The sequence below is a fragment of the Panthera leo genome, chromosome E2, assembly GCF_018350215.1.
Source record: "Panthera leo isolate Ple1 chromosome E2, P.leo_Ple1_pat1.1, whole genome shotgun sequence".
NCBI classification, from domain to species: domain Eukaryota; kingdom Metazoa; phylum Chordata; class Mammalia; order Carnivora; family Felidae; genus Panthera; species Panthera leo.
In genome coordinates this window covers 51200001-51226663 of record NC_056693.1, presented here as the reverse complement: position 1 = coordinate 51226663, position 26663 = coordinate 51200001, and the positions used below count along the sequence as shown (strand labels likewise).

Sequence of the window (26663 nt, the reverse complement as noted above, 5' to 3'; positions counted from 1 at the left end):
CGGCGGGCGGCAGCTCCGCGGGCCGGCGCCGGCAGAAGGGAGGGCGCGCGGGCGGCCGGAGGAGGGGAGGCCCCGGCGCGCGCGGCCCGCGAGGTGAGCGGCGGCGGCTCCCACCTGGCGCCGCACCTGGAGCGCCGCGCTCCGGGCCGGCGGGGAGAATGCGCGCCGCCAGTGCGCTCCGCCCGCCGCGTCCGGCCGCCCGCAGCCGCCGCGCCCGCACCTGACCATGGAGTGCGCCCTCCTGCTCGCGTGCGCCCTGCCCGCCGCCCGCTCGGGCCCGCCGCGGGCTCCGGCGGGGCTGGGGCGCGTGGCCAAGGCAGGTGCCCGCCGAGGGGCGCGCCGAGAGCGGGGGGGCGGGGGGCGCCCGGCGCCAGCCCCGCCGCGCCCCTCACGCGCGGTGTCACCTTTTCTCTTGCAGGCGCTCCAGCTGTGCTGCCTCTGCTGTGCGTCGGTCGCCGCAGCCCTAGCCAGTGACGGCGGCGGCGGCGGCGGATTAAACGTCGGTTCGTATTTGCTCCCCACCCCGAGAAAGGGCCTTCCCGGGCACTTGTCCCTTCTTCCCCCCCCCCCCCCTCCCCGAAAGAGGGGAAAGTGGGAAGGCGCGTTCCGCGTCCCCCCTCCCCTCCCCGCCCCGACCTGGCAGGTGTGTGCCCGTCCTGGAAAGGGTTCCTGTTTGGCGGGGCGGGGGGTGGGGGGGGGGGGTGATGTGGCAAGGTCTCTGAACTTATCAAAAGAATCACTGTCTTGAGCTGAAAGTCGCATAATTGAGAAAACAATACTTTCCCTGGGTCACAGACGGCTTGTTTAAAAAACATAGTGCGGTGAGAAATTAGGAAGGGGACATTCTGGTTGGTAGCAGAAGGCACCTTCCTTATTTCCTTCCTTTTCTGGGAAAGCCTGTGGGAACTAATGCTTGTGGGGGGGGGGGGGGAAGAGTGAAAAAATGCGAGACCTCCCCTTCCCCGTCTCTCCTCCTCCTTTTCCTCTCCACTTGTGTTCCTTCTCTTCCTTTCCTTCTCTCCTTTTTCCTGCCCTTGGGTCATGGATGCCCAAGGACTGCTTTTAGAAGGAGGAGAGCAGGTAAGCTGGAGGTCTCTGGGGGCTTTATCTCTTCTGAGGTTCCCAGCCAAAAACCTCCAGAGAACACCCTTCCCTTCTGTCATTTATTAACTTCCTGATGGTTGCCATTGTTTCCACCAGCTACGGGAGCACAGCTCATCCACATGTCTAGCACAACCTGATGACCAACCCGGATTCTAGGAGTGTTAGCCTTGCAGGGTCCCCTCCTGCTGTGGGAGAGCCAGGCGTATTGGGGAGAGGGGAAATGGCAGAGTCCCCGCGTCAAGGCTGGGGAAAATGTGGGTGAGATGAAGGGAGGGGACAGAGCCAGGAATTAACTCCTGAGAAATTCACCGTTTGTCCAACCAGAGAGGCTGACTGGAGTTTCTAAAACAACCCCTCATTGTTCGATTAGAGGTCAAAAAGCTGGAGGCTCCCTCTGGGGCAGGGGGATTTGTGGGCTGATGGCCTAGAGGGCTGGCTGGATGAGGCTACCCATGGCCTCCTAGCCAAGAGCAGGCAGAGTTTCAGGTGGGTTTGGGGAAGGAGGTCAGAAACATCTTCCTGCAGAGACTGGCGCATGCGCTGGCCCAGTTTCCACACTTGGGTTTTAGCACGGTGGAGAAAGGAGGTGGTTTATTAATAAGAAAAAGTTGCATTTAATCAAGAGTCACATTCCTGGAAAGCAATGTAACAGTTTTAAGACAGAAGTAGTGTAAAAAAACACAACTGCTCAGTTTTTTAAGGGTAAGAGGAGGAAAACTTATTTCCCAGTTATTTTTTAATAAGCATGTCAGAGATAGTATTTCTAGTCAGAGGAGTTGAGAAAATGGGAGAGGCAGGATGTAAAGAAGACTGAGAGAAGGGTAGTGGCTCAAGCAACCAGAGCCACAGGTGGTTCATACACAGAAGAACACAGTTGAAAATTATCGTCATGTTGGGATTTTATTTTTCCAAACGGAGGCTCAATTAGCCTATCGCTCGTGGATCCCTCTCACCTACCAGTTCATTCCTGAGCTTTTCTTATTTGGTTGTTGACTCTCTTGGGAAAAGGGAAATTCCTCTCTCTTTTCCTCCTCCAGTAACCAGGGACCCAAGTGACTCCAACATCCCTCTTAGTTATTCGGAATCGTTCTAAACACTTTCCAAATTAGTTTCCCATTCTGTGCCTAGAAAAGCGGAGTGTGTTCGAACACGCAGAAGGTCTGTTCCAAATCCTTTTGTGATGGTAGTTCTCGGTCTCAGCATTTTGTGATAGAAAACCGTGTGCTGGCTTCGGTTTTCCAGCAGCAAATAGTTGGTGGGTTTTTTTGTTTTTTTTGTTTTTTTTTTTTTTGTTTTTTTGCAAGCAGCAATTAGTGCTGCTCTAGAGAGCAATGGGGAAAGTATTTTTAAACGTGCCTTCCAGGTGTTCCCCTGACTGATACTCCCTCCCTCACCAACATGTCTGAGCAATTTTAAACATCAGACTCAATAGGAAAGTTCTGACAATTTTGAGACATTTTTTAATGCATCCACTGTATTTTGTGCTTACAGTGAAATGGGATTGTCCCTGGAAAAGCTCAGAGTAAAACATTCAGAGCAATACAAGCACTGGGGTTTTATTATCACACGTAGTTGCTCTCGGAAATCTGAAACTGCCAGTATTTGCTCGTTATCTGAGATAGCATCTCAAGTTACTCAGCACTGGGAGTTATCATTTGAAATTTAAACTCTGCCTCCCCCTATGCTCCCAGTTCAGTTTAAGCATGAAGATATTAATCTCCTCGAAAAAAAAATTGATGCATTTCTTTACTTCTGCGGTTCTGTATTTATTTTGTGTCCAAAAGATCACTTTTTATGTACGGATGGTTCTGCAGCTCCCAGACTCCAGTTCATCTCTCTCTGTCTCCAGACCATGAGAGAGAGTTGTGGCATTTTCTCGCAAACATTCTTGGCATTCGTGAAGATCGTGCTTGACTTCTCGTTTTGGTAGGCATCCCCGTCACAGAGCTCCTTGCAAAAGCCACAGAGTTCTCCTCTTCGGGAGCGGCTCTGAGTTCCCGTTATGCGAGGTGCAGGGCAGTGGAAACAAAGATACCTTTGAGCTGTCCTTTGCTCCCCGCCAGCCTGTTGGAAAGCGAGCCTTTGGCACTATGGGTACCGGGTGCTGACAGCTAAAACTTTCCCGTTGCAGATTACGTCTTTGTCACGCCGGTGGAAGTGGACTCAGGCGGGTCGTATATTTCACACGACATTTTGCACAACGGCAGGAAAAAGCGATCGGCGGGGAGTGCCGGCAGCTCCCCGCATTACCGATTTTCAGCATTTGGACAGGAACTACATTTAGAACTGAAGCCCTCGGCGATTTTGAGCAGTCACTTTATTGTCCAGGTACTTGGAAATGATGGTGCTTTGGAGACTCCGGAACCCGCAGTGCAACGATGCTTCTATCAGGGATTTATCAGAAATGACAGCTTCTCCTCTGTCGCTGTGTCTACGTGTGCCGGCTTGGTAAGCACCCCGCACGCTGGGTCGACTCCCCCTTTCTTGTGTTTTGTGGAACTCGAACGAACAGATGTCTGCAATATTAAGTGTTCTTCCAGCCAGCTCGACACATTCACACTGTCAGCTTTGATACTTCTAATATTCTCAATTAATCTAATCTGCTCCCAGAAAAAGAAAATAGAATAGAACTTTAATTACCATTTAGAACATTCTTTTGATGTTTAATGGTCTGGGCCTCTTTATTCTCTGTGTTTGAGACGATCCCTGAGGAAATTAATTTGATGGATGCCATTCGCTTTGTAAAGTCTTAAGAGACCCAGGCATTATATAAATCTAACAAGCTGCATGCTTCTACACTGCTTTGAGACGGGAAAACTGTATTTCAATGCAAAATTGTGTTCAGCAGCCCCGTTAAGCCCAACCTTCACTGTAGAAGGGAGGCCCTTTGTTTTCTTTGAACTAAGCTGTTCGTGTCCTGCTCGCACAAGACATCCTTTTAGACTGTGGTGTGGTGTGGTGTGTTTGAGGACTGGCAGGACTGAGTGTGGCATCCAGGGAGGCAGAGCACTTAAAAAGTATTGGGGACGAGCGTCATTTCCTCTCTGTGCGATCCTCGACAGCTGAGCTCCAGGCCAAGGCTGTTGGTGTAAAATGATACTTGCCTCAGGATTCGGTCAAATCTACGAGGCAGTAAATGCGGCTCTGGGTTCGCACTGCCGTTGAGAAGTGTCTTGCACGGACATAATAAGCGTGTGTGTGTGTGTGTGTGTGTGTGTGTGTGTGTTCAAACACATCATTGGCCATGCCCTGGCATGGCCGGAAGAAGTGTGGGAAAGCCCAAGTGGCGATGTCGTTCGTAACGTGCACGGTAAATCAGGACACCGAGCAAGGAGCGGGACGGGAGGTGTAGGTGCCGGTGAATGAAAACTCCCACGTTCTGCGCCAGTCGAAACTTTCTTATTCAACTTTGTTTTCATAGCGTGGCCTGAAATGCAGCTATCACCTTTCATCACAACTAGAGTTTTGGTGTTCTTTGGTATAATTTTGCAGTGTCGAGTGAGGCAAAGATTTGACAGTTCCCAGCTGAGCTTGATCCATGTAAATGACCGCCATGACTCATTAATGACGTGGCTACGCACACCCACAAATAGATTTGGCGTTTTGTTGTTGGTGGTGGTGGTGTTGTTGGGCTTGATGGTGATGGGTCTTCTGCTCTTTTCCGGGCATTGACTCCTATTTCCCCCGTCTCTTGTCTGCTCCTGTATCCTAATGCCTTCGGGAGTGGAGGCACCTCACTGTAGTGGCTTAAACTATCCCATTCCACATAACACCGTTTAGGTGCAAGTTAAGAACCTCCATATGCCTTCGTGTCTTCATCTCTAGAGTGGAAATAACAAGAGGGTTTACAGTACAGAGCTGTGGGGATTAGGCGACTTCTTACACGGACGATGCGAAGCGGTTCCTGGCAGGGAATAATCGCTCCCTGGCGGTTCTAGTTCCGGCAACGCTTAGCCACCTCACGTACCTCTCTTGGGATTCCCCCCTCTGTGAATGACAGGAAATCTGCTCGGTTGCCTCGTATCAATAGATGTCAGTTGATTTCTCCTGGGGAGGAGAGTCACCGGGAGCAAATGATCGCTTAACAAACGGGAATGAGGCAAGTGAAAAATTTCCATCGTTGTGATGGATGTGAGAGAATTGACGGCCACATGCGCCTGTGGATGAGGCCAATGTGGGTTGGAATCATGACATTTGGATTCTGTCTCCCCTACTCCAGAAGCCAGCTGCATGTAATCAGTTAAATAACTTTTCTAGGTCTCAGTTTCCTCTCCTGCATCATGTAAAATAACTTCTCAGACCACTGCCATCTCTAGGCATCTGACTCTGATTAGCCGATTTGTTGACCCTGGCAGGGCCCACTTGGTATGGGGTAGGGTGAGAATCAAGCCGATCCCCACCTCTCCGTGACCCTGCCAAACGACTACGAAACACAAACACATACCCCCCAAACTTGATGAGAAAAAAACAACAAGAAAGAAACATGAAAGGGGAAAAAAAACCACAACTGAGAAACTGGACGCCACTCTGAGTTAATTTTTGAAGCCCTGTGTTGAAGTATAATGTGTATACGGAAACGTGCAAAATGAACATGTGGAAAAAGGCAAAAATCATAGAGCACAGCCTAATGAACTTTCACACAGTTTGCACCCATGTACCCGCCAGCAAGATGAAACAAGACATTCCCAGTGTCCCAGACGATCCCCCTGTGTCCGCTCCCCGGTCCCTACCCCACCCCCACCCCCACCCCCAGAGGTAACCACTGTCCTAACTTCTAACTTAGCTTACTTTTGCCCATTTTAATATTTTGCATAAGGCAAAGTTATACAGTATTCGTCCGCGTGAATATTTCACCAGGTTTCCATTTAGAGGTCGGTGGGCGTCTCAGCGTTCCGGTTTGGGCTATTCTGGAATACCGCTGAGCATTCTTGTTTGTGCCTCGTGGTGAGCCTGTGGACCCCTGTCGGAAGGGGAGCCTTCACGTTCCTGTCGGAACCTAACAACGCGTTGTTGGGTGTGGCTGTGCCACTTGGCACCTGCCATCAGCGGGTCTGGGAGCTCCAGTCACTCCACATCCTCGCCGACACTTACTGTTGTCTCTGGTTTCCATTTTAGCTCCCGGAGTGATGGGCATGACGTGGTTCCCCATGACGGGTTTAGTTTGTGGTGTCCTGGTGGTGATTGCAGTCGAGTACCGTTTCTTCTGCCCAACGGCCATCTGTATGTCCTCTTTTGTGATCCGTCTCTATCCTGCAGACAGATGGCATTAATGCTTCCAGCCTACGCTGTGGTGTTTTTCCCTTTTCTCTGTCAATAGAAACCAGAATTCTGAGCAAAAACACCGCTCTGCTGGTGTGACCTCTCTGTTACGATGGCTACGATTCTCTAACAAGGCATTGACCTGCTTATGAAGCACTATCAAACGGCAGTAGTGAAGACGGTGAGATCATCTGAGGTACCACGGTGAGGTAGACGCTTCACTAGAAACAGGGAGAGAGGGTGATGGGGAGGAATAATCGTGGCAGGAGGAAGACTTTCTTCATCCTTCCAGCCCCTTAGGAGTCATAGACCTTGCCCTCCTTTGGCCAAACAAAGGGTTATACCTTTGCTAAAGTTCATTAGCAGCTACTCTGATGGCTTCCGAGCAGTGAATAATGGAAGAGTTCACGAGAGGGGCAAACCTCTCCATGCTTTTTTGGAGAGACTCAGCAGGGTTAACACGCTAAAGGAGACGAGCAACTCTTCTTGCCTTGATGTAGAAGCTGACAGGAGCCGAATGAGACTGATAGGTAGAGTCTCTTCCACTGGAAGGCTCTGCATCAGGGTTTCTACCCTCATGGAGCTGGATGACTGGCCTCAGAATGCCTTTAGAGGTTACAGCAACTTCCTGGAGTGCAATGCAGTGTGTCTCAGGACAATAGGTCACCTTTCCATAACAAAGTACCCATGGAAGAACTAACCTGTTATCTCGGTCGCCAGGGAAGCCCCAGGAGAGAATGAGAAAGGGTAGGAAGGTTATAATCATGTAATAGATGCCTATGTATATACATGTGTATGTGCGTATTCCAGCGAGGATGTCTCTGGCAGGGAATTTCCCTCAATAATTCAGAATTAAACTGTCCTTCGAGTATTTGCTTAAAATGCACTCCCCTCCCCACGACTGACAGGGCTCGCTTTACTCAGGAGTTGAGCAGGCCATTATTTACTTAGAACAAGGGACAGAACAGAAGTTGCAAACTTCCCTGGGTGAATCCTGCCTCCCGCGGTGTCCCGGCATGATTATTATTTTTTGGGGTTTTGAGTGCATTTAGACGGGAACTTGCCTACTCCAACCCCTCACTGCCCCCTACATCTGACTGCCTCGCACTCTGTGAGGGTGCCTTGGGTTTGCAGCCTTTGTCCCAGAATCTTGGGGGTGCAGATTAACCCAATCACCATTTGCCATGTACATTCCTCCTACCATATCTAGCCTCTCTTCCAGTAACACAGCCATGGGAAGGTCATTACGTCCAGGAAGCCCATGTTGTTGTTAGCATTCGCTTCTTGATGTTGAACTACCACCTACCTTTTTATGACTTTCACCTGTATTTCTTAATTTTGTCTTCTGGGTTGGTAGAACAAACTTGTACCTTTCTGCCTCCATGCTGGGAGATCCAAAAAGGCCTTTCTGCTCAAAAATGTTTTGCCTTAGAGCTCCTTTTTTTTTTTCTTTTTTTTAATCAGGACAGTGGTTTTCAGAGTGTGATCAGCTGCATTAACTTTGCCTGAGGTGTTGAAAATTTGAATTTCTTTACCCACAACAGAAGGTCAGAGAGGCTAAGCTCAGGAATGTGTGTTTTTCTAATTCTCCAAGTGACTCCTAATGCATATTAACAGTAGAGAACCATTGGATCAAGACGTTGAACAAATAGGCAAATTGTTTTAATAACTGCTGTTGGGAAAAAAAAAATAATTGCTTTTGGTTTGACAGACTGATACCATGTCTAAAACTTAGTGGAAATGTCGTGTTTTAAGAACAGACTGAAAAGACACATTGAAAGATTATCCTTTTATTCAACAAGTTTTGATTAGCTTCTGTCAGGCACCTGTCAGGGTACAGCGGATAAAGTCACAAGCACGTTGGATGCCATGTTCTAATTTATAGAAGAAGTTCACGGCGTAGGGTTTTAAAAATGGGGGAAGCATAGCCAAATAGTACTAAAAGCCACCTCTGGGAGATCTACTGTGCACATTAGCATATTAGCAACTTAGAAATGCCCTACTTTAAGGACATTTGTTTAAGCCTAGAATTTTCCTAACTGACAGTCTGGTACTAACAAGAAAATCGAAGTGATGATTCCCAAAAAAGATCTATTACGTATTGATTTCTAACCTGGGCGGGGGGGGGGGGGGGGGAGATGTTCCCGGAATAAAAGGATTTCATGACCATATAAGTGGCCATATATTCCCATAGAGTTAAGGAAACCTTAGGTTTAAATGCAATTAGGAGAAGTCTTTTCTGTAATAGGGTCCACACCTTTTAATATGCTAATATGGATTGTGGCTTGCGAAGCTCCCAGAGGTGGAATTCTAATACTAATTGGGCTGCTCCCCTCTCTTGAAGGTGTACTTTCATAAGTAACTTGTCCAGATTTCTGTGGTTCACCCTAAAAGAGCAATTTCTAGCTCTAAGATTACTTGCACTTTGCGGGTGCCTGATAAACCTAATTTCCATGTGTTCCCGTTGGGGAAATACACCCCTTGCTTGACAAACTCGAGCACCAAGCTCCGTTCACCATGTGAGGATCAAGTGACAAGGCTTGTGGGAACTTCCGCCGTATTGCTCCCCTCCCCAGATGGGTATTCAGTGTACTTGGTACTCTACCTTTGATGAGTAACAGTGAGCGAGCACCCAGCTGGCGAAGAGCGGAGGACTGCTCGGCCGCCGTCTCCCCTCGTCTCCAGTCAGGACCCAGGCTCAGCACTGCATCAGGGGCTCAGCGGAAAGTGCACAGGAGATCCCTCCGGCTTCAAGTCCTGACACACCGCCTAGTTCTTGTCCCTCAGCTTTCTTTCGTTTCTTCTCTTGTTGTCTCCAACAATTAAACCATAAGTGGTGTTTCTCCTCCGTGGCTGGCTGCCCCCGTGTCCTCATGCCTTTGTTAGCGGTGGCCTCTAGACTGCTCTCCAGAGAGCCCCGGTCCCTGCGAGGAGCTTTGGAAGCGGTTGTGTTTCCTTAGGCGGTAGGACAGCTTTGATCTCCCCTTTTCAGAGTCATTTTATGACTCAGAAGGCTCAGCCATTGAGTTGTCTCTTGCTGGCCACTGCCTTCCCTACAGTCTTTAGAAAGCTGATTTCCGTTCATAAAAGGGCTGAAGTTAAATGACTTTAGTCCAGACGTGCAGAAAGAGACTCCGCTGTCTTGCTTTGTGGCAACTTGTTAGCTAAGCAGGGGTTTGCTGAATTACATACACCCCCTTGGAACTTCTCAATCACTTGAGAGGATCATGTGAAATTAAGGATTAGACTGGGCTGTATTCACAAGTGTTTGGATACAGGCTGATCCAAATCAGAGATGTTTTCTTAGGGTATTGATTTATCAAGGGTAAAAAGATGTTTTTCTTTCTTTCTTTCTTTCTTTCTTTCTGGCCACTCTTCAGCCATGATTTGCTCTAAGCAATACTTGTAGCAAAATGCCAGCTAATTTCTTTTTTTCTGAAAACAGGGCCAAGGTTCTTGCCAAAGAGCAGGGTCCCGAGGCTGACTTGAGGGGTGCTCACATGGGAGGGTGGAGGGCTGACTCTTCCCCCCGGGCTCTCTGGCTGTGAGAGGGTGGCCGCCAGAGGAGCGTAACCCCCAGCCTCCAGGATTGTGAGTGCTGGGCTTTCTGCGTGCCTCTGCACCTGTTTTTCACCTGTAACGTGGATGTAACTCTGTCGCTTTCGGGGGACTGTGGCGACACATGAGGAGCACTTAGCCTGGCACATGCTGGGCGCCCCGTCCTTCATTACCCTTGGCTTTGGACTAGGAGGGGGTCTGGGAAGGAGATGGCAATGGCACGCTGGTCCTGGAGCCTCCTCAAGCCTGTCAAAAGGGGAAGAGGGCACCTGGGTGGTGGCAACACCCTGCAGAGGATATTTGGAGATTTTATCGGAGCAAGTAACCACTACGTGATCCACCATGAAGGAGGGAAGCAAGAGAAAGGTGAAGAATGACGGGGAAAGATCAGCCAACACGTGAAGGTCTGGATGGAGGCATGCATGGTAGAGAGCGTGGTGTACTGGCTTTGAGCTCAGACTCGGAAGTCCCGGCTCTGGCCTTCAGTAACCACGTAACTCGGGTCAAATCACGGACCTCTCCACGCTTCATTTCCTCATTGGTGAGATGAGGAGAATGGGGCTTATGGATGCTGACTTGGAAGGAAAATACGGAATGGTGCAATGCTTAAAACAGCGCCTAGCGCCTAGTAATGATGTTGGTAGTGGTAATGAGAGAGTAATAATTGCCATGATTGCGGACCTCCTTCCGTAAAGGTGTTTCCAACGTTGGCTAATGCCAGTCCTCTTTACCACCCGCAGGCAGGAAACTTGTAGCCACGGTAATAATAGTTTGTATTTATTGAGCACTTCCTTTCGTTATTAAAACTGGGGCCGTGGAGAGAGGAGGATTCAGCTAAGACACAGACTGAGGCCTTCATAAGATTTAACCACCAGAGAGCATAGGGGTGTTCAAGGTCTAAGGTGGCATACGCCCCTCCCCGGCCCCCACGCACTACAAAAGGACCGAGGCACCTAAAAACAAACAAACAAACAAAAAACCCCAGCATCATATTTTTAGGCCCCACTTCTGAGATTTCTGTGGATCCTCGGGTAGAGCCGAGGCGTCCATTTGAGTAAAGGCAAGAAAAACCTTCACAGATGGTCCCACCCAACGGGCACTGTTGACTGAATTAGCGTCCTGAGTGTGTCCGCGAAGAATCTTCTCAGGGGAGACGGGACGGCTGGAACATCTTTGGGACAATTGTTTTTGCTTTATGGATGCATCGCGGCACGTAAGTGTGACTGTCTACGCTCTAACTAGCACCAGCCGATATGTATGCTAAGAGGGCAGGCAGGGTGGCTAGTGTGGCTCCAAACGTAGAACATTCTGGTATGTCCTGGGAAGCTTCACTGGCGGGTAGAATAGCTCCACCTCGAGCTAGGTTAAGCCTAAAAAATACATTTTTTTTTGGCTCAGAGATCACTCACATTCATCCTTCCCACCCTCGTCCTTGTCCTAGGATGGCTAGCCTTGAGCAAGGCGGGACCCGAGGTACCCAATGATGTCATCACTGTTGTCTTTCTTCTGACTCTGCTCTTTTTGTGCCTCCTGAGTTCTGGAGAGGAGTCCAACGTTTCTTTGGGTGCCTGGTGTCTCAGGTGCCTTACTCAGCGGTGACACCACAGTTGGAACCTATATGCTGTGTGAGAGCACGTGTGTGGGGCTTTGGACTTGATTCCCTCTCTCATCTCTCCGGTAGCCTCGGGGCCGTGCTCCGTTCCTCTGTGTTTCCAAACAAGACCAAATTTTGTCTTCACTTACGTCATGATATGTGAGTTAATGCCTAAAAGGAAGTGAGGGGTGATGCACAGCAAGCCAAGGATTGCAGGCATGGGTTTGAATCTCCTTTTGAAACTAGAGTTTATTACGTCTGGTGGGGTGTGTGTGCGTGTGTGTGTGTGCGCATGCGTGCGCTCATGTGCACATTTAAAATGTCCATAGGTTGTATTAGCCAACACTTTTCCTGAAGCATTTTTGTGATGGGAAGGGGGAGTGCTTGGGAATAACATATATCTGGGAGTTCCTTCTGTATTGGTATGCGTACATCTATCTTATTCTTTCAACTGCTGCATATTATTCCCTTCTGGTCAATAGGTTTGTTTCCGGTCTTTTGCTGTTGCTGAAAAGGGCATGCATATGGATGAGTCTTCTTAGTTGCATGCGATTCTATATTTCCCGAGAGAGAGACACCGAGAGACCGCCTTTGTGAAAAGCTGAGGCATCACACACACACTAGACATTAGCTATGGCCAGAAATTTCCTTGCTGAGATTGATCCTAGCCACCCAACGTCACTGGCTATTACTGGCTCTGATTGGTTGTAAATCACGCATAGTTACTGAGAACTCATTTCACCTTTGTCTTTGTTGAGCCCAAGAAAGTCAGGTGAATGATTCTCTCCAGTGGAGCATATGTGCTGGTAAAATTGCACGGTTTCCCACCATCAACGATAGACCGTTGAAGAGAAGGTGGTCCCGATGAATTCGTGAAGTCCAAATATAAACCGGCCCAGTGAGCACTGCCCATTAAAGCTTTCATGACCCATACTATTTGCCTGGGCTTCCTACCCATCTCTGTCCACAAACCCAGGAGTGCCCTTTCAGTTACATCAAGTCGTTTCTGTGGAAGCCTGTTCCCACGGTCTCTCTATCCAATTACAGGGCAGAGTACCCTCAAATACCCTAATACAAGTCTGGTGAGACTGTGCTATCTGGACGGCATGCTCACCTCTCCTGAAGGGATGCCTTTGATGGATCTAAGGATTTCATTCGTGGCTGAATTCTTTTGATTGCTTATTCATGCCGCTGAGCTCTGGAATATTTTATCTGCCCTTATTACCACTACAAGTCAAGGGGACGTGCTTTCTAATATAAATTATATAACGCACACCGCTAATTTACTGGAAGTCGGCTACCCTTAGTTGAGAGACGGCACTTGAAAGGGACTGCCATAAGCTAGTAAGAAGAGATTATCTCTCCAGTGATTTCCTGAGCTCTCCTACAGCAGCCTGCTTTTTCAGTGTCGGCTCCTTCTGTGACTTGACCATCCTCCGCGTCCCTTTCATATTGTTCTTTGCCACCTCCTGGGGGCAGAGGAAGAGTTACCCCAGATTAATTTCTCTGTGGATGAACAGTAAACACGGTTATTCTCCAACCTCGGTTGTTGAGTATAGGTCTGTTTTGTGCAGCACAGAGAGTCCAGATAAAGTTAGGACTTTATTTCAAAGTGACAGAAACTAAGTAGAAAATACTACTTAAATGCACTCTTGCTCTCTATATGTACTTTACGTAATACACACACACACACACACACACACACACACACACACACACACGCATGCATGCATATCTTGTATTTTCCTGTGTCTTAGTCTTATCTCAGTATTTTGCAATCATTGTTTTCCAGTAGGCTGCATTGAAGCCAGATGAATTTCATGCTTTCAAAAGGATTCTTTTTGTGTGTAAAGCAAATACTAGTTTCTGTTTAATCCGGCATATGTAACAATGTCATTTATGATTAAATCACATCTAGGTCAGTGATTCTTAGCCTAGAGAGCCTTAAAAAAACACAGATGCCCAGATCCTACCCCAGACCAGTTGAAGCTGAATATCTAGGGGTGGGGCCCAGGCATGAGCATTTTTTAATGGCTCCCCCGTTGGTTCTAATGCGCCGTCGCTACTGAGAACCCCTGGGCCAGATAAATACCAGGGGCTTCAGAGGCTCTACGACCTTAGAAATGCCTCGTGCAATAGTTTAAGAAGGCTGGCATGTTCCAGTGCATGAGATCTCAGAAGCCCATCGTTTTTACTTACTAGTTATGTGATCTTGGCAAAACTATTCTTTTTGAAGACCTTTTATTTTGAAATACTTTTAGACTCACAAGAAGTTGCAAAAATAGTACAGAGATTTCCCATGTATCCTTCCCTCAGCTTTGGGAAATGCTCAACTTCCTGAGAATCTGGTTTCCTTATCTGTAAAGTAGAGATGGAAAAAACCCTGTGAAAGGGCTGCTTTGAGAAGGAAGTGACAAGGTGATGCCATGTACAAACTGTGGCCCCGAGCTCCGCAACCCCTGCTGCGCGCGCACGCACGCACACACACACACACACACGTCTCCCAATTATTCATTCAGCTGCTAATTTCAGTACTGCTGGGAAGAGATTTTGCAGAGGTCCTTTCAAATCAGTTGACCTTAAGATAGGGAGATTTTGCAGGTAGGTTTGACCTGATAATCGTATGATCACGCGGAATCAGGGAAAGTTAAAGAAGTTCATGGCTCCAGGGATTTGACACGGGACAGAGTCTCCATTGCTGGCTTTGGAGATGGAGAGGTCCATGTGGTGAAGAGTGCAGGTGGCCCCAAGGAGCTGAGAATGGCCTCTAGCCGGCTGCCAGCAAGGATCGGGGGCCTCCGTCCTACAACAGGAGGGAACCGAATTCTGCCAACAACCTCAATGAGCTTAGAAGTGGATTCTTTCCCAGAGCCTCCAGCGAGGAATGCAGCCCTGGCTGACACCCTGATTTTGGCCTTGGGAAACCCAGAGCACAGAACCTAGTCGCTCTGTGCCCAGACTTCTGACTTGTAGAGCTGTGAGCTAATAGGTGTTACTTTTAAGCTGCTAAGTATGTGGCAATTTGGTTATGCAACCATAAAAACCTAACAGAAAATTTCTACAGTGCTCACTCTGCGGCAGGTGGGTCTGGAGTAAGTCCCCTCTGTTTCCAGAATCATGGCCCTCTCATATCATCCATCAACTGCTCATGCTACCTCATGGGGCACGTCAGACCATGGGTTCAAGGAGAAGCAGTGAGTTTCTATAGATAGTCCCTATTTAAAATTGCTGAGGAAATGTGGGGCGCCTGGGTGGCTCGGTCGGTTAAGCATCCAACTTCCACTCAGGTCAGGATCTCACGGTTCGTGAGTTCGAGCCCCGCGTCGGGCTCTGTGAGGACAGCTCAGAGCCTGGAGCCTGTTTCAGATTCAGTGTCTCCCTCTGTCTCTGTCCCTCCCCTGCTTGTTCCCTGACACACACACACACACACTCTCTCTCTCTCTCTCTCTCTCTCTCTCAAAAATAAACATTAAAAAATTGTAAAATTGCTTAGGGAATTTTATACTGTTTCTCAATGGGCACTACGGATATGGACGGATGCTCGTGGGCACTGGCTTGTGTGTTCTAGGATGCTTAGCATCTCAGGCCATTAGCTGGCAGATGCCATTGGCACCCCACAGCTGTATCAAAATGTTTCCAGATATGGCCAAGTGTCCCCAGGGGTATAATTGTCCCCAGTCGAGAATCCCTGATAGCACACAATCACAAGCTGGCGGCTTTAACAGAACGCATTTATGTAAGGTGTTTTTTTTTTTTTTCCCCCAGAGGATACTCACTGTTGATTTCAGAGTCTTTAGGAATAATGATTTCAGTAACAGTGATGATTCAATAATGATTTTTCCTTTTGAGGAACATATTTGGGGAGACTGTGTATGAATGGTGCGTGGGGACTGGGGGTAGATTGGAAGGCAGCAAAAAATCATCTGGAAATCTTTTTAAAGATGTGTATTTGCTTTTGAATTTCACAGCATGCCAATCCAGACTGCTGAAATTAAATGGATCTTTGCAGAAACATATATTTCTAATAAAATATTAGAAATATTGCGTTCTTAGGAGGGAGGGAGCCTATCTTACAAAGGAGGGAGCCTATAGATTAGAAATGTGGATTCCATTTCTGGGTGTGCTGCCAACCTTCCATAAAAGTTGAATGTCCCCTGTGTCCTGTTGATCTGCAGCAGTGGGGGCAATGGGTAGCTCTGGGAATGAGATGGGGAATGTTCTCTGTGTTTTATTAATGTGTGCTCAAGCCTGAGAATCTCGTCAAGGTGTATTGGGTTTTTCTATCTACTGAATGTAGTTGGGCAATTTATGCGTTTACAAGTAAATGTGTAAATTCTTCACCATACCTGATGAGGCAAGGAGCTCTGTTTTCACTGGAATGCAAGATAAGGCAGCTAATTTTTCCATATGCATGGACTCATCAGCTGACCTGGTTATGTAACCCATCTCTGCCATTGCTTCCTTCTGTCATATGAAAGTGCACGGTACCCCGGTAGCTCGTACCTCCATAACAGCAACATCCTTGAAACCCCCAACTTCTTTCTAAATGTACCAGGTAGACAAATTCAAGGTCATTTGGGGGCTTGTATTCCTGGCTAATTGCTTGACATTTCTCCTTTCTTTTCCCTCTGTTCCTCCCTCCTACCTACCATCCACCCCCTCTCGACACCCATCCACCCCTCCACCCACCCATCCTTCTAACTCAGAGCATTAATTTCCAGCTTCCTCTGTGCTTCAGTGCTATGACAGACTGTGAAAGTACAAAAATGATAATATGGTCCCTAAATTCTTAGATACTCCACTGTGAAGGTGGGGAGTAATGGAGACAGGAAGATAAACACTTAAGGACGGTGCAACAGAATTAATATTATAGTTAAGGTATCATTTAAAGCACCACGAGAACACAAATAAGTGTTGAGCGACTAATTTTCAGTGTGAGCAGTGTAAATGAGGGTATGTAAATAGCACGTACTTTTATACCCTTGTCCGTGTAAATTTCACTGCTCCCAGGTCAATTGAATTGGGTATTTCGAAAGTATAACCGATGCTGACCACTTGTTATCCCCTCTCCTGCCACCATAGTGATCCGAGCCGCTGTGCTCTGTCATCTGGATTCTTGTAGCAGCTTCCAGTCTGGTGGTTCTCTTACGTCTCTTGTGTCCCTGTAATCTATGCTTCTCACAGTTGCCAGATTAATTCACCTTCTTTTTTTCTAGCAGCTAAAGGCTTTCCATTACTCATAGTGTGTCACCCAAATTTCTTGCCATGGCCTGCAAGGTGCTATGTGATTGGGCTCCTTTCGCCCGATGTCCTATCTTTTCTACCGTCGTACCTGCCACCCCAGCTCTTCTGGCCTCCATTGCCTTTCAGCATATCCCGGATGCCCCTGTTCCATTGACTTTGCTGTTTGAATGCTCTTCCCTCAAATATTCACCTACCCCCTTCCTTCACCTCCTGTGTATTTCATTTCTTTGTGTAAATATCATCATTGCAGAAAGTTCTTCCTTGCACCTGTCACTCCCTCATCCCCTTATCTTGCTTTATCATTCTTCATACTAGTTATCATTTGTCTAATAATCGCTTTATTATCTTGCACGTGCTGCCTTCCCTGCTTGAATAGTTGCTTCATGAGGGCCAGACTTCGTCTCTGCTGTTGACATCTGTGTCTCCACTGACAAGAGCAGACCCTGGTAAATAGTAGGCGCTCAATCAACATTTGTTACATGAATGTATGTCATTAACATCCTGGTGATTTCGAAATACAGACATCATTTCTGTGTTTGGGATGCATCCTGAATTGGACTTTTCTGAAGCGTTCATGCATGCCTTCATTCACCGGAAAAACTCATCAGTGGGTATCTTTTATGTGCAGGTCAGATATGGGGATTCCGAGATAGCAGTGGCCACCGATAATTTTTTGTCTGCCCAGCATCTGCTTCCCCAGTCTTTTGGCAAAGACATTGCAGTTTTCTTTGGGGACCTAGCTTTGCCACCTCTGCCTCAAGTCCTTGGAATTTGGCCGGAGGTGTCATGTTTTCAGGGTGACCAGTCAGCATATCACATACCCTTGACTACAGCGATGGGTAGGGATTCATATGTAACAGGATCAGAACCATTGAAATAAAAGTTTGGGACACCTAGGGGTAGCAGAGAGGATGGGCTGTAAGTCTGGAGTTGCTGGCAACCTTTGTGTCACCTGAGAATAGGATCATCGCGGTCTTGATGCCTGACATTGAAGTACTTGGGGCTTTTCATTGGCGTGAAACATATCCCCCTTTCTTGTTGCTCTAGCTTAACGTTAGTTTCTGTCACTTCGAAATAAGGTCCTAACTGTGATAGGACCCTTTCTACAAAGAACCCCCAGCCTCCCAGAGGAAGCAGGCAGGCAGAATGTAATAAGGGCCTCCAGCACGCACCGGCCGGGGGACCGATGGGGTGACTCTTCGCCCACACTGTGTGAATCGACTTTTAATGGGTGTAGAGCGGCATATGACTACATCTACCCTTGTTGGTATTTTTTCCCGCTGGCGCATCTTGGATGCATTAACTGTCTTACTGATTCACTCCTCTGTCTGTCAGTTGTCTTGTTATTACACACCTCTCCATGTCTGCCAACAATAACCACAGATGGCTTTAAAGCAGCAACTACGAATGAGCACGTTATACGCCTGTCAGTGAGCAGTTGGGGAGAGTCTACTCTCCATGGTTGGCTTCGGGGATGACCTCACATGCCATAACCACTTTGAATTGATTTCTTTGGATGATGACACATGGGGCAAAGTTGTAAAGCAGGAATGCTTACGGATGGATGACATCGCTCAACATTCATGTGCAGTTCATTTGCGTCTTTGAAGAGCTTTATTTCAATGAGTCTAATTTTAGTGTGCAGTGGTTTTTATTTTTAAGTTATGACAACAGAAGTGTTATTTTTTCCCCCATGAAATCCTCTGTTTCTTTTTTATGATGCACAGAATTCCATCTCCTCTTTGCTGCAGCACAGTGCCATCCAGTAGAACGTAACACAAACCGGCAGACGGCATTGAAAACGTTCTGGTAGTCCTATTTAAAGAAAGCAAAAAGAACCCGGTGAAACTTGCGTCCGTATATTTTGTTTAATCTAAGCTCTTGCAAATGTCTCTTCAAAAGATCACCAATGAAAAAAATGGAGACAGTTCTATCTCATTTCACACACACGTCTTCAGCATCCCGTGTGCCTTTTCCAATTTGTGCATGTTTGGTTCAGACCGGCCGCATTGCGAGCGTTTGGGAGCAGAGCCCGTCTTGGAGGGCTAGGTCTAGCCCTCTCCTATCTGGAAGTTCCAGTTCCAGGACTTTCACGGGGAAAGTAAGTGGGTAGGAAAGAAAGACTCCCTCTTTATTTCACTTGCTAAAATTGCTTAACTTCCAAGCAGTACTTCCGGAGGATCTTCAGGTTTGTTTCGAATATTCTCTGGTGTGGACAGGTTGACTTGTGGGTTTGGAGCCACTTTGCCGTCATATGGTTCCACACGCAGTTGTGCAGTTGTGGTAGTGGAAATCAGACTTAAAATTGGGTGAGATGTTTCTTTTGAAGATAACTGAAGGATATTATGGTTTGAAAGATTGCAAAATTTACACCTGGATTTTCTTCTAATTGTATTTGATCAAAGCTTGCTACTTTAGTAACTTCCGTTTTTTGTTTTTTTTTTAAGTGGAAGCCTCTTTATTAGGTCTCCTTTTTCTAGTTTTCATAATAACCTTTGTAGTTATGCTAATTAATATATGGAGAAACCAGAGCGAAATACAGTTTTAAAAAATTCCACGGTTGGGACGTTAAGAGGTAATGTCACGCGATTACAAATTTCCCTCTCTGATGAAGGGGTTCGGTGGCAGAAAATAACCCAGATCAGTGAACAGTCAAAAATACATTGTATCTGGGGTGCCTGGGTGGCTCAGTTGTGCAACTCTTGGTGTCGGCTCAGGTCATGATCTCACGGTTGTGAGTTCAAGCCCCCCATCGGACTCTGCGTTGACAGTGTGGAGCCTGCTTGGGTCTCTCTCTGTCTCTCTGTCTCTCTCTTTCTGTCTCTCTCTCTCTCTCGTTCCCTTTCTTCCTCTCTCTCTGCCCTCCCACATGTGTGTGTCTCTCTCTCTCTCACAATACAAAAACTTAAAAAAATACATTGTATCTGACTTAGGATCACATTTAATGTATCAGAAAATTTAGTTATCTCTTTCTATTTTTACTCAAATGGTGATATCTGAGCAAATTTTCCTTGCTGGTGGCTGTGCACAGAGGCAGGAGAAATCAACCGATGGATGTGCGTCTCCGTACCCTGCCCTGGGGGCTTCTTCCCTGCCGGCCACGTAGAGCTGCCTGACCATGGTTCCCATGATCGAGTCTCTTGCTGAGCCCTGCCTTCCTCAAGCCAGAAAAGTAGAGGACAGTTGTCTCAGGAACCCTTGAAATGAGGAGCAGATGGGCTTGTATTCTAACGGAAAGGAAGGAGACCTTCTCAGTCCAGGAAAATGTTCGCAGGTGCTTTACAGGTACGTCCACTTCGGCTTTCGTGTCTTGATGGTAGACTGAACATGCGTGGGGCTGTGTTAGGGTTCTCTGGAGAAATGGAAACAAGTGTGTGTGTATTATAGATACTCTACGCATGTAACATTAAGATCTGCCTATATCATGTTAGGTATTGATATATAGTTTATAATTATGTAATGTTCTAATATAGTATATGTTATTTATACGATAACATATATACGTACGTGTGTATTTATTCCCACACATAAATAAATTTGTGTATATATATATAGATATATATATCTATATCTATATATATATATATGATTGACTCACATATTATGAGAAGCTGAGAAGTGCCAAGATGTGAGGTTGGCAAGCTGGAGAGCCAAGAGAGCTAAAGGTGTAGTGCCAGTGTGAATCTGAGGGCAGGAAAAGACCAGTGTCCCCGTTCAAAGACCATAAGGCAGGGAGCGGTTCTCATTCCCTCTGCCTTTTCAAAGAAAAATTTTTTTTAATGTTTATTTTTGAGAGGGACAGCGTGTGAGCAGAGGAGGGGCAGAGAGGGAGACACAGAATCTGGAGCAGACTCCAGGCTCTGAGCTGTCAGCACAGAGCCTGACACGGGGCTTGAGCTCACAAACCGTGAGATCGTGACCTGAGCCGAAGTTGGAAGCTTAACCGAGTGAGCCACCCAGGCGCCCCACCCTCCGGCTTTTTGTTCTGTTCAAGGCCTGCGGTGATTGGGTGATGCCCACCCACACTGGGGAGGGAAACCTGCTTTATCCAGTCTACCGATTCAATGTTGATCTCAACCAGAAACACTCATAAAGACATACCCAGAATAATGTTTAAGCAAATATTTGAGCCCGGTCGAGCTGGCACCCAAAATTAGGCGTCACAGAGTCTTTTTTTTTGCCCTCCTCTGGCACAGTTTTGTCCCTCTTCTTCTTCATAACGTGCTCTGCTTGTACTTTCACACTTAGTAATGTGTTTATTTCCATAATGCCTATCTCCTGTGCTGGGTGACACGTGTCATGAGGGCATGAACCCTGTCTTAGGTTTTTTTTTTTTTTCCTCATCGCTGTATTTTGAGCATATCTGTCACGGCTCCTGGCACTCACTCGTTGACGCTCTCTTGAAATCGATAGAGAGAAACCTATATACATACAAAGAGGCATCTCCCCAGTATACATTCACATAATGAAGTAATATTACTTCTTCAAGTTAATCCCCTCACTTATGTACGGAGTGCCAACCAGGAAGGATCCAGGAAGCCTCTAGCGGTACCTGCAGAGGCACTGTTTGGAATGCGGTTCTGGAGAAGGGCGCTTACATCACACAGATTCCACCACGAACCACGGCACTCGTGCTAGGGAGCGGAGAAACCGTGAGCGACCTTAAACTCTGTGCGTTTCTCATTTTCCTCATCCGTAACCTATGGATAAAGTCACCTGCCTCTTACGGTGGTGGTGAGTCTTACACCCTTCGTGCAAAACCCGTGTCACAATGCCTTGGAGAGGCAATCAACGCGCACACACACATGAATGAACACGTATGTCAGAAGGCCACAGTGCTCTACAGTTCTACTGGGGGTGAGGGGGGTTTAGGAGTGCTGGCCGGGGAGGGAAGACTGGGGCGGGGGCGTTTGCTGTTCCCTGTTGAGTGGTCAGGAAAGGTCTCCCTGATGAACTGACAGTCGGGCGAAGGCCCGAGGATGGAAAGGAGCAGCGGTGTGGCTTTGCTGGGGAAGAGTACACCCGGAGGAAAGGCAGTGAATGGGAACGCCCTGGGGTGGGTGGGAACGGCCAGCATGCTCTAGGAGCCCCAAATACTCAAGGGGCACCTACTGTCACAATCATTGCTGCCCGTACACTCTCTTCAGCTCCTCCCCTGATACACGGAGGCAGTATGTATTTGTGCTTCATCGGCACTTTGCAGGAAAATCAGGGTTTCAGCTGGAATAAGTGAACCAGTTAGAAATGATGCAAGGGTCTTCTAAAACCACCTGCTAAACAGGGAGCGTCCCAAGGGCCAGAGCATTCTGTTTCTGGCCACCCTCTGAGTTTTGAGGATAAAAAGGCAGGTTTTGGAAAGTTTCGCTCCGCCAAACACGTTGTGTCGCCCTATTGATCGGAAGGAAGGTATTGTCAGCTACCTGAGCTCAGTCCTGGGTTGGGTTCTAGCTCATTTCTGCAACGGGACCTCTGACGTTTTTAGTCTTTTTCCCTGCTCATGCTCTGTTTTATTACTTACTTTTCTCCACAGAGGTTAAAATAAGGGGAATGGTCCTTGGCTACCTGTCGAGATGCTCTGGGACCCTGGAGCCTTGGTTCTAGTCCCAAGGCTCTTATTAGCTACTCTGTGACCTTGTACATATCTGGGCCTCTGTTTCCTCATCTGAAAACAAAGGGATGGGTTTAGAGAAGCATTTGTCAAACTGCTGTTGTCAGTCTACCTGCAGAGGCATTGTTCGGAATGCCTGATAGAGAAGGTCAGGTTTGTGAGCCTCACTAAGACTCTCAGGATCTCTGGGACTGAGACCCTGGGAATCTGGACTTTGAATAATTCTCATTTTCATCAGGTTTTGAGAATCTGTGAAATAAAAAAGTAAAATAAAAGCCTGACTCCCACATTTGAAAAAAAAATTCTGCTTCCTTCTATGTCTTTTTCAAACTTTGGGTTCAACTGATTCATGGGTCATGAATCCATTTCGTCTGTTATGATGAACGTCAGTAGGAAGGAAAATACAGAGGAGCATAAAATACATTCATCTAGACAATACCAGGTTGTTTTCTAGAAAGAGCATCTTGGGAAACTTTGCAGTGTGGGTGCGTCTGTGTGTGTTTACTAAACCGGGTCATAAAGCGTGTGTGCGAAGTTTTGGGACATGGCTTTTAGTCAGAAGGTTTAGAGGAGACCCTATCGTAGGGCAGCCAGATTTAATATGTGATAGACAGACTTTCTTGTCCCTCCAGAAAATTGTATTGTGTGACCGTACGACCCAGACAGACGTGGCGAATTGTAATGTGGTGACGTCGCCAGGAGCTGTGGAGTCCTTGAATAAATAAATCTTTTCTAGCCTTGATAGGTCTTAAAGATTATGTACGTCTCTATGCGTGTGTGCCATTTTTTTTTCTTTCCCCCAAAAGCCCAAGAAAGATTTCCATTAAATATTTGAACAGAAATGGAGCATTTTCCCTCTCATGTTAGCAAATGCTTGGCTTTGATAGCCCAGCTTTTAGCCGAGCCCGGATTCAAGACAAGGCTTGTTTGACGAAGCAGACCTGTCAGAGTGCTTCGCCATAAATGCCATAAACCTGTTGATTTAAGGGTTTCAGTGTATACTGTAGGTCATCAAGCTCCACACAGAGCACACGGGTTTTGATCTGAGGATTCAGTTCTCCATTGTAAATCTGTCAGCCTGGGCTGTTGAGTCAGCTACTGGGAGCGGAATGTCTGCGGGACTATTTATCCTGTGTCGTATCAGCTTAGGTGCACAGTTTTTTGTTACCCTCTGCGGAATAAGCCAGTCCCCCGTCAAATGCTACTTTTGACTCTAACGTAGTTTCTTATCTCTGCTTTCCTCCGTGTCCGCTTCAGCAGGACGGGGCTGCAGACAATGTAGCTTTGGTCTAGAGTTTTCCACGACAGTGTGGCCACTCCGTTCACACGGGTGCTTCTGAAATCTTGCCTACCACCTCTCTCCTTAAAGAATGTTGCAAGTTCTGCTTTTTTTTTTTTTAATCAAAAATAGCGTAAGTGTAGAAAGATGCAGAAATAATGAGTAGAGAGCTCAGTTAATTTGTACAACGTGGCCACATTCATGTAACTGCCTACAGAATATCACCTGCGCCCCAAAAGGCCTGCTCTCAATGCCTCACTCCCCGAACATAACCATTATCATGGTTTCCATCACTCCCGATCACTTCTGCCTGTTTCTGAACTTTGCACCAGTGCAATCCACAGAAGGCTCTTCGTTGACCAGCTTCTTCTGTTCAACAAGCATGTTTGAACATTGCTGTAGTTTATTCGTTTTTATGGCTCTAACGCTCCCCCTGCGTAAAGGGCTACACTTGATTTATCCATTTCTCCCGTTGATGGGCCTTTGGCTAATTGGCCTGTTCCCTGCTTTGGGCAGTTCCAAATAATGCTGCAGTGAAGATTCTTTTGCAGGTCTTATGGCTCAAAGATGTACTCACTTCAGTAGGGTTTCTAGAAGTGGAATTTCTGGGTCGTGAGGCACGTGCACTTCTACCAACTTGCTGTCCAAGTGGCTCTCCCAATTCACTTTCTCACCACCGATTTTACTTGTTCCTCATTTTTGCCAATATGTGGTCTTTTTACCTTCATTTGAACGAAGTGTCCGGAGTACCTTATTGAGATTTTTGCGTGCCTCTGATGACTAAAGAGATTGAGCGATTTGCCACATGTTTAATGGGCACTCCCAATTCATCAGTCTTTGGCATCCCGCATCACCACCCTTTCCTATACCCAAGACCGTAAAGGTGTTTTCCAGTATAAAATTCTAGGAACTTGATTGACTCATGTGTGGCCTGCAGTCTACCTGGAATGTCGTTTTGTGGATGGTGTGAGGAGAATGGAATGTATCCAGCAGATACAGCCCCATTTATTGCAAAGAGGATTCTTTTAAGCACACTGCATTGCAGTGTTATGTTTATCATGAATCAAGTGACAGTATATGTGTTGGTCTGTTCCTGATTTCTCTATTTTATTCCATTTCGACATTGTCTTTTTTTCTAATACCACGCTTTATTAATTACTGTAGCTTTGCCATAGGTCTTGACAGCAAGTGGTAAAAACCTTTTGTCTTTGTATTTCAAGATAATCTTGGCTGTATTGGGTTTATGTTTCCAAATGCATTTTGGGGTCCGTTTGCCAATTCCTACAAAAATGCTGCTGGGATGTTTATTTGGAATTCATTGAATTTACAGGCTAATTTTTACAGTAGTATTTTTTAAAATTTATTTGGAGAGAGCAAAGGGAGAGTGAGTGGGTGAGGGGCAGAAAGAGAGAGAGAATCCCAAGCAGGCTTCATGCCGTGAGCACAGAGCCTCACGTGGGGCTTGATCCCATGAACCAGGAGATCATGACCTTAGCTGAAATCAAGAGTCGGATGCTCAACCCGCTGAGCCACCCAGGCGCCCCTACGATAGTATTTTTTGATGCATGAATTTGGAATATCTTATGTGTAAGCCTTTAAATTCTTTCAGTGATTTGTAGTTTTCATTATAGAGATCTGGTTCATCCTTTGTTAGATGATTTTTCTTGACTGATGTTTTTGATGCTGCTTAAAATGTAATGTCCTTATTTCCTAAATTTTTGCTACCAATATGGAGAAATGAAACTTATTTTTTTATATAGACTTTTATCTAGAAATTCTTCACTTATCAATTTTACAATTTTACTTATAAATTCTTTGCATGCCTCTACATACAATCATGTCTTCTGTGAAGTGACAATTCCCCGCCCCGCCCCGCCCCCGACCAAATCTTCATAAATTTGGGGGTGGGGGGACTCTTGCCAAATCAAGGACCTTAAGTATGGTAATGAATAGAGATGATATTATTAAACCTCTTTGTTTCCGTCCTGAAACAGCCCTTGGTGGTGGCAGTATTTTATTCTCTTACCATTAAGAACTATGTTAACTGTAGGTTTCTTTGTAGATACCCTTCATCAGATTGATAACATTCCCTTTTATTTGTAGTTTGCTAATACATTTTATTTAAAAATATTCAGCATCTGGAGTGCCTGGGTGGCTCATTTGGTTGGGCATCCAACTTCGGCTCAGGTCATGATCTCCGGTTTGTGGGTTAGGCCCCGCGTCAGGCTCTGTGCTGACAGCTTAGAGCCTGGAGCCTGCTTCGGATTCTGTGTCTCCCTCTCGCTGACCCTTCCCCACTCACACTCTGTCTCTATCTCTCTCTTTCTCTCTCTAAAGTAAATAAACATTAAGAAAAATTTTAAAAATATTCAGCATCTATGGAGGGCATATGATTTTTGTACTTTTTTTCTCGTGAAATGTGTTGGTTGATTTTTTTCTAGTGTTAAGCCAACCTTGCCTTTCTAGGATAAACCTTATTCGACTATGATGTGCTGTCAGTGTTGGTTATTGCGGAGGTTGATTTGCAAATAATTGTTTAGGTTTACTCACGTGTGTTTGTGAGGAAAAATTGGTCTGTAACTTTATTCTCTTGTTACAGCCTTATCAAGTCGGGGTATTGAACTTAGGCTGGCTTCATAAAACAAATTGAAAAATGTTTTTTTTCTTACCACTTCCCTGGGGTTTAACTTACTGTTCCTTTATTTTTTATAGAGTCTTAGCTCATTGCTTTTCAATCTTTTGTCTTTTTTAATATATATGCTTTTAAGTCTAAACATTTGCCTAGAAGCCTTACTTTAGCCACATATCACAAGTTTTACTGTGTGAGATTTTTATTGCCATTTATGAAGAAAATTTCATAATTTCCCTTTGGATATCTTTTTTAACTCAAGGATTATTTAGAGTGATTTGATTAACTTACAGTCATTTGGGGTTATCTTGTTGATTTTGGATTTTCTGCTTAATTTCATGGTAGTGAGAGAACATTCATCCACTTTTCAATCCTTTGAAATTCGTTC

At 46.4% G+C, this 26663-nt stretch overlaps 1 protein-coding gene across 1 annotated transcript in view; it reads left to right on the top strand.

Moving 5' to 3' along the window:
* The first annotated feature begins 226 nt into the window (after positions 1-226).
* The window catches only part of ADAMTS18 (ADAM metallopeptidase with thrombospondin type 1 motif 18), a 140701-nt gene continuing 114264 nt past the window's right edge, over positions 227-26663 (top strand). The window contains exons 1-3 of the mRNA XM_042917927.1: positions 227-316; positions 419-503; positions 3224-3552. Coding sequence (XP_042773861.1) covers positions 227-316; positions 419-503; positions 3224-3552 — 504 coding nt within the window. The remainder of the gene's footprint in view (positions 317-418; positions 504-3223; positions 3553-26663) is intronic.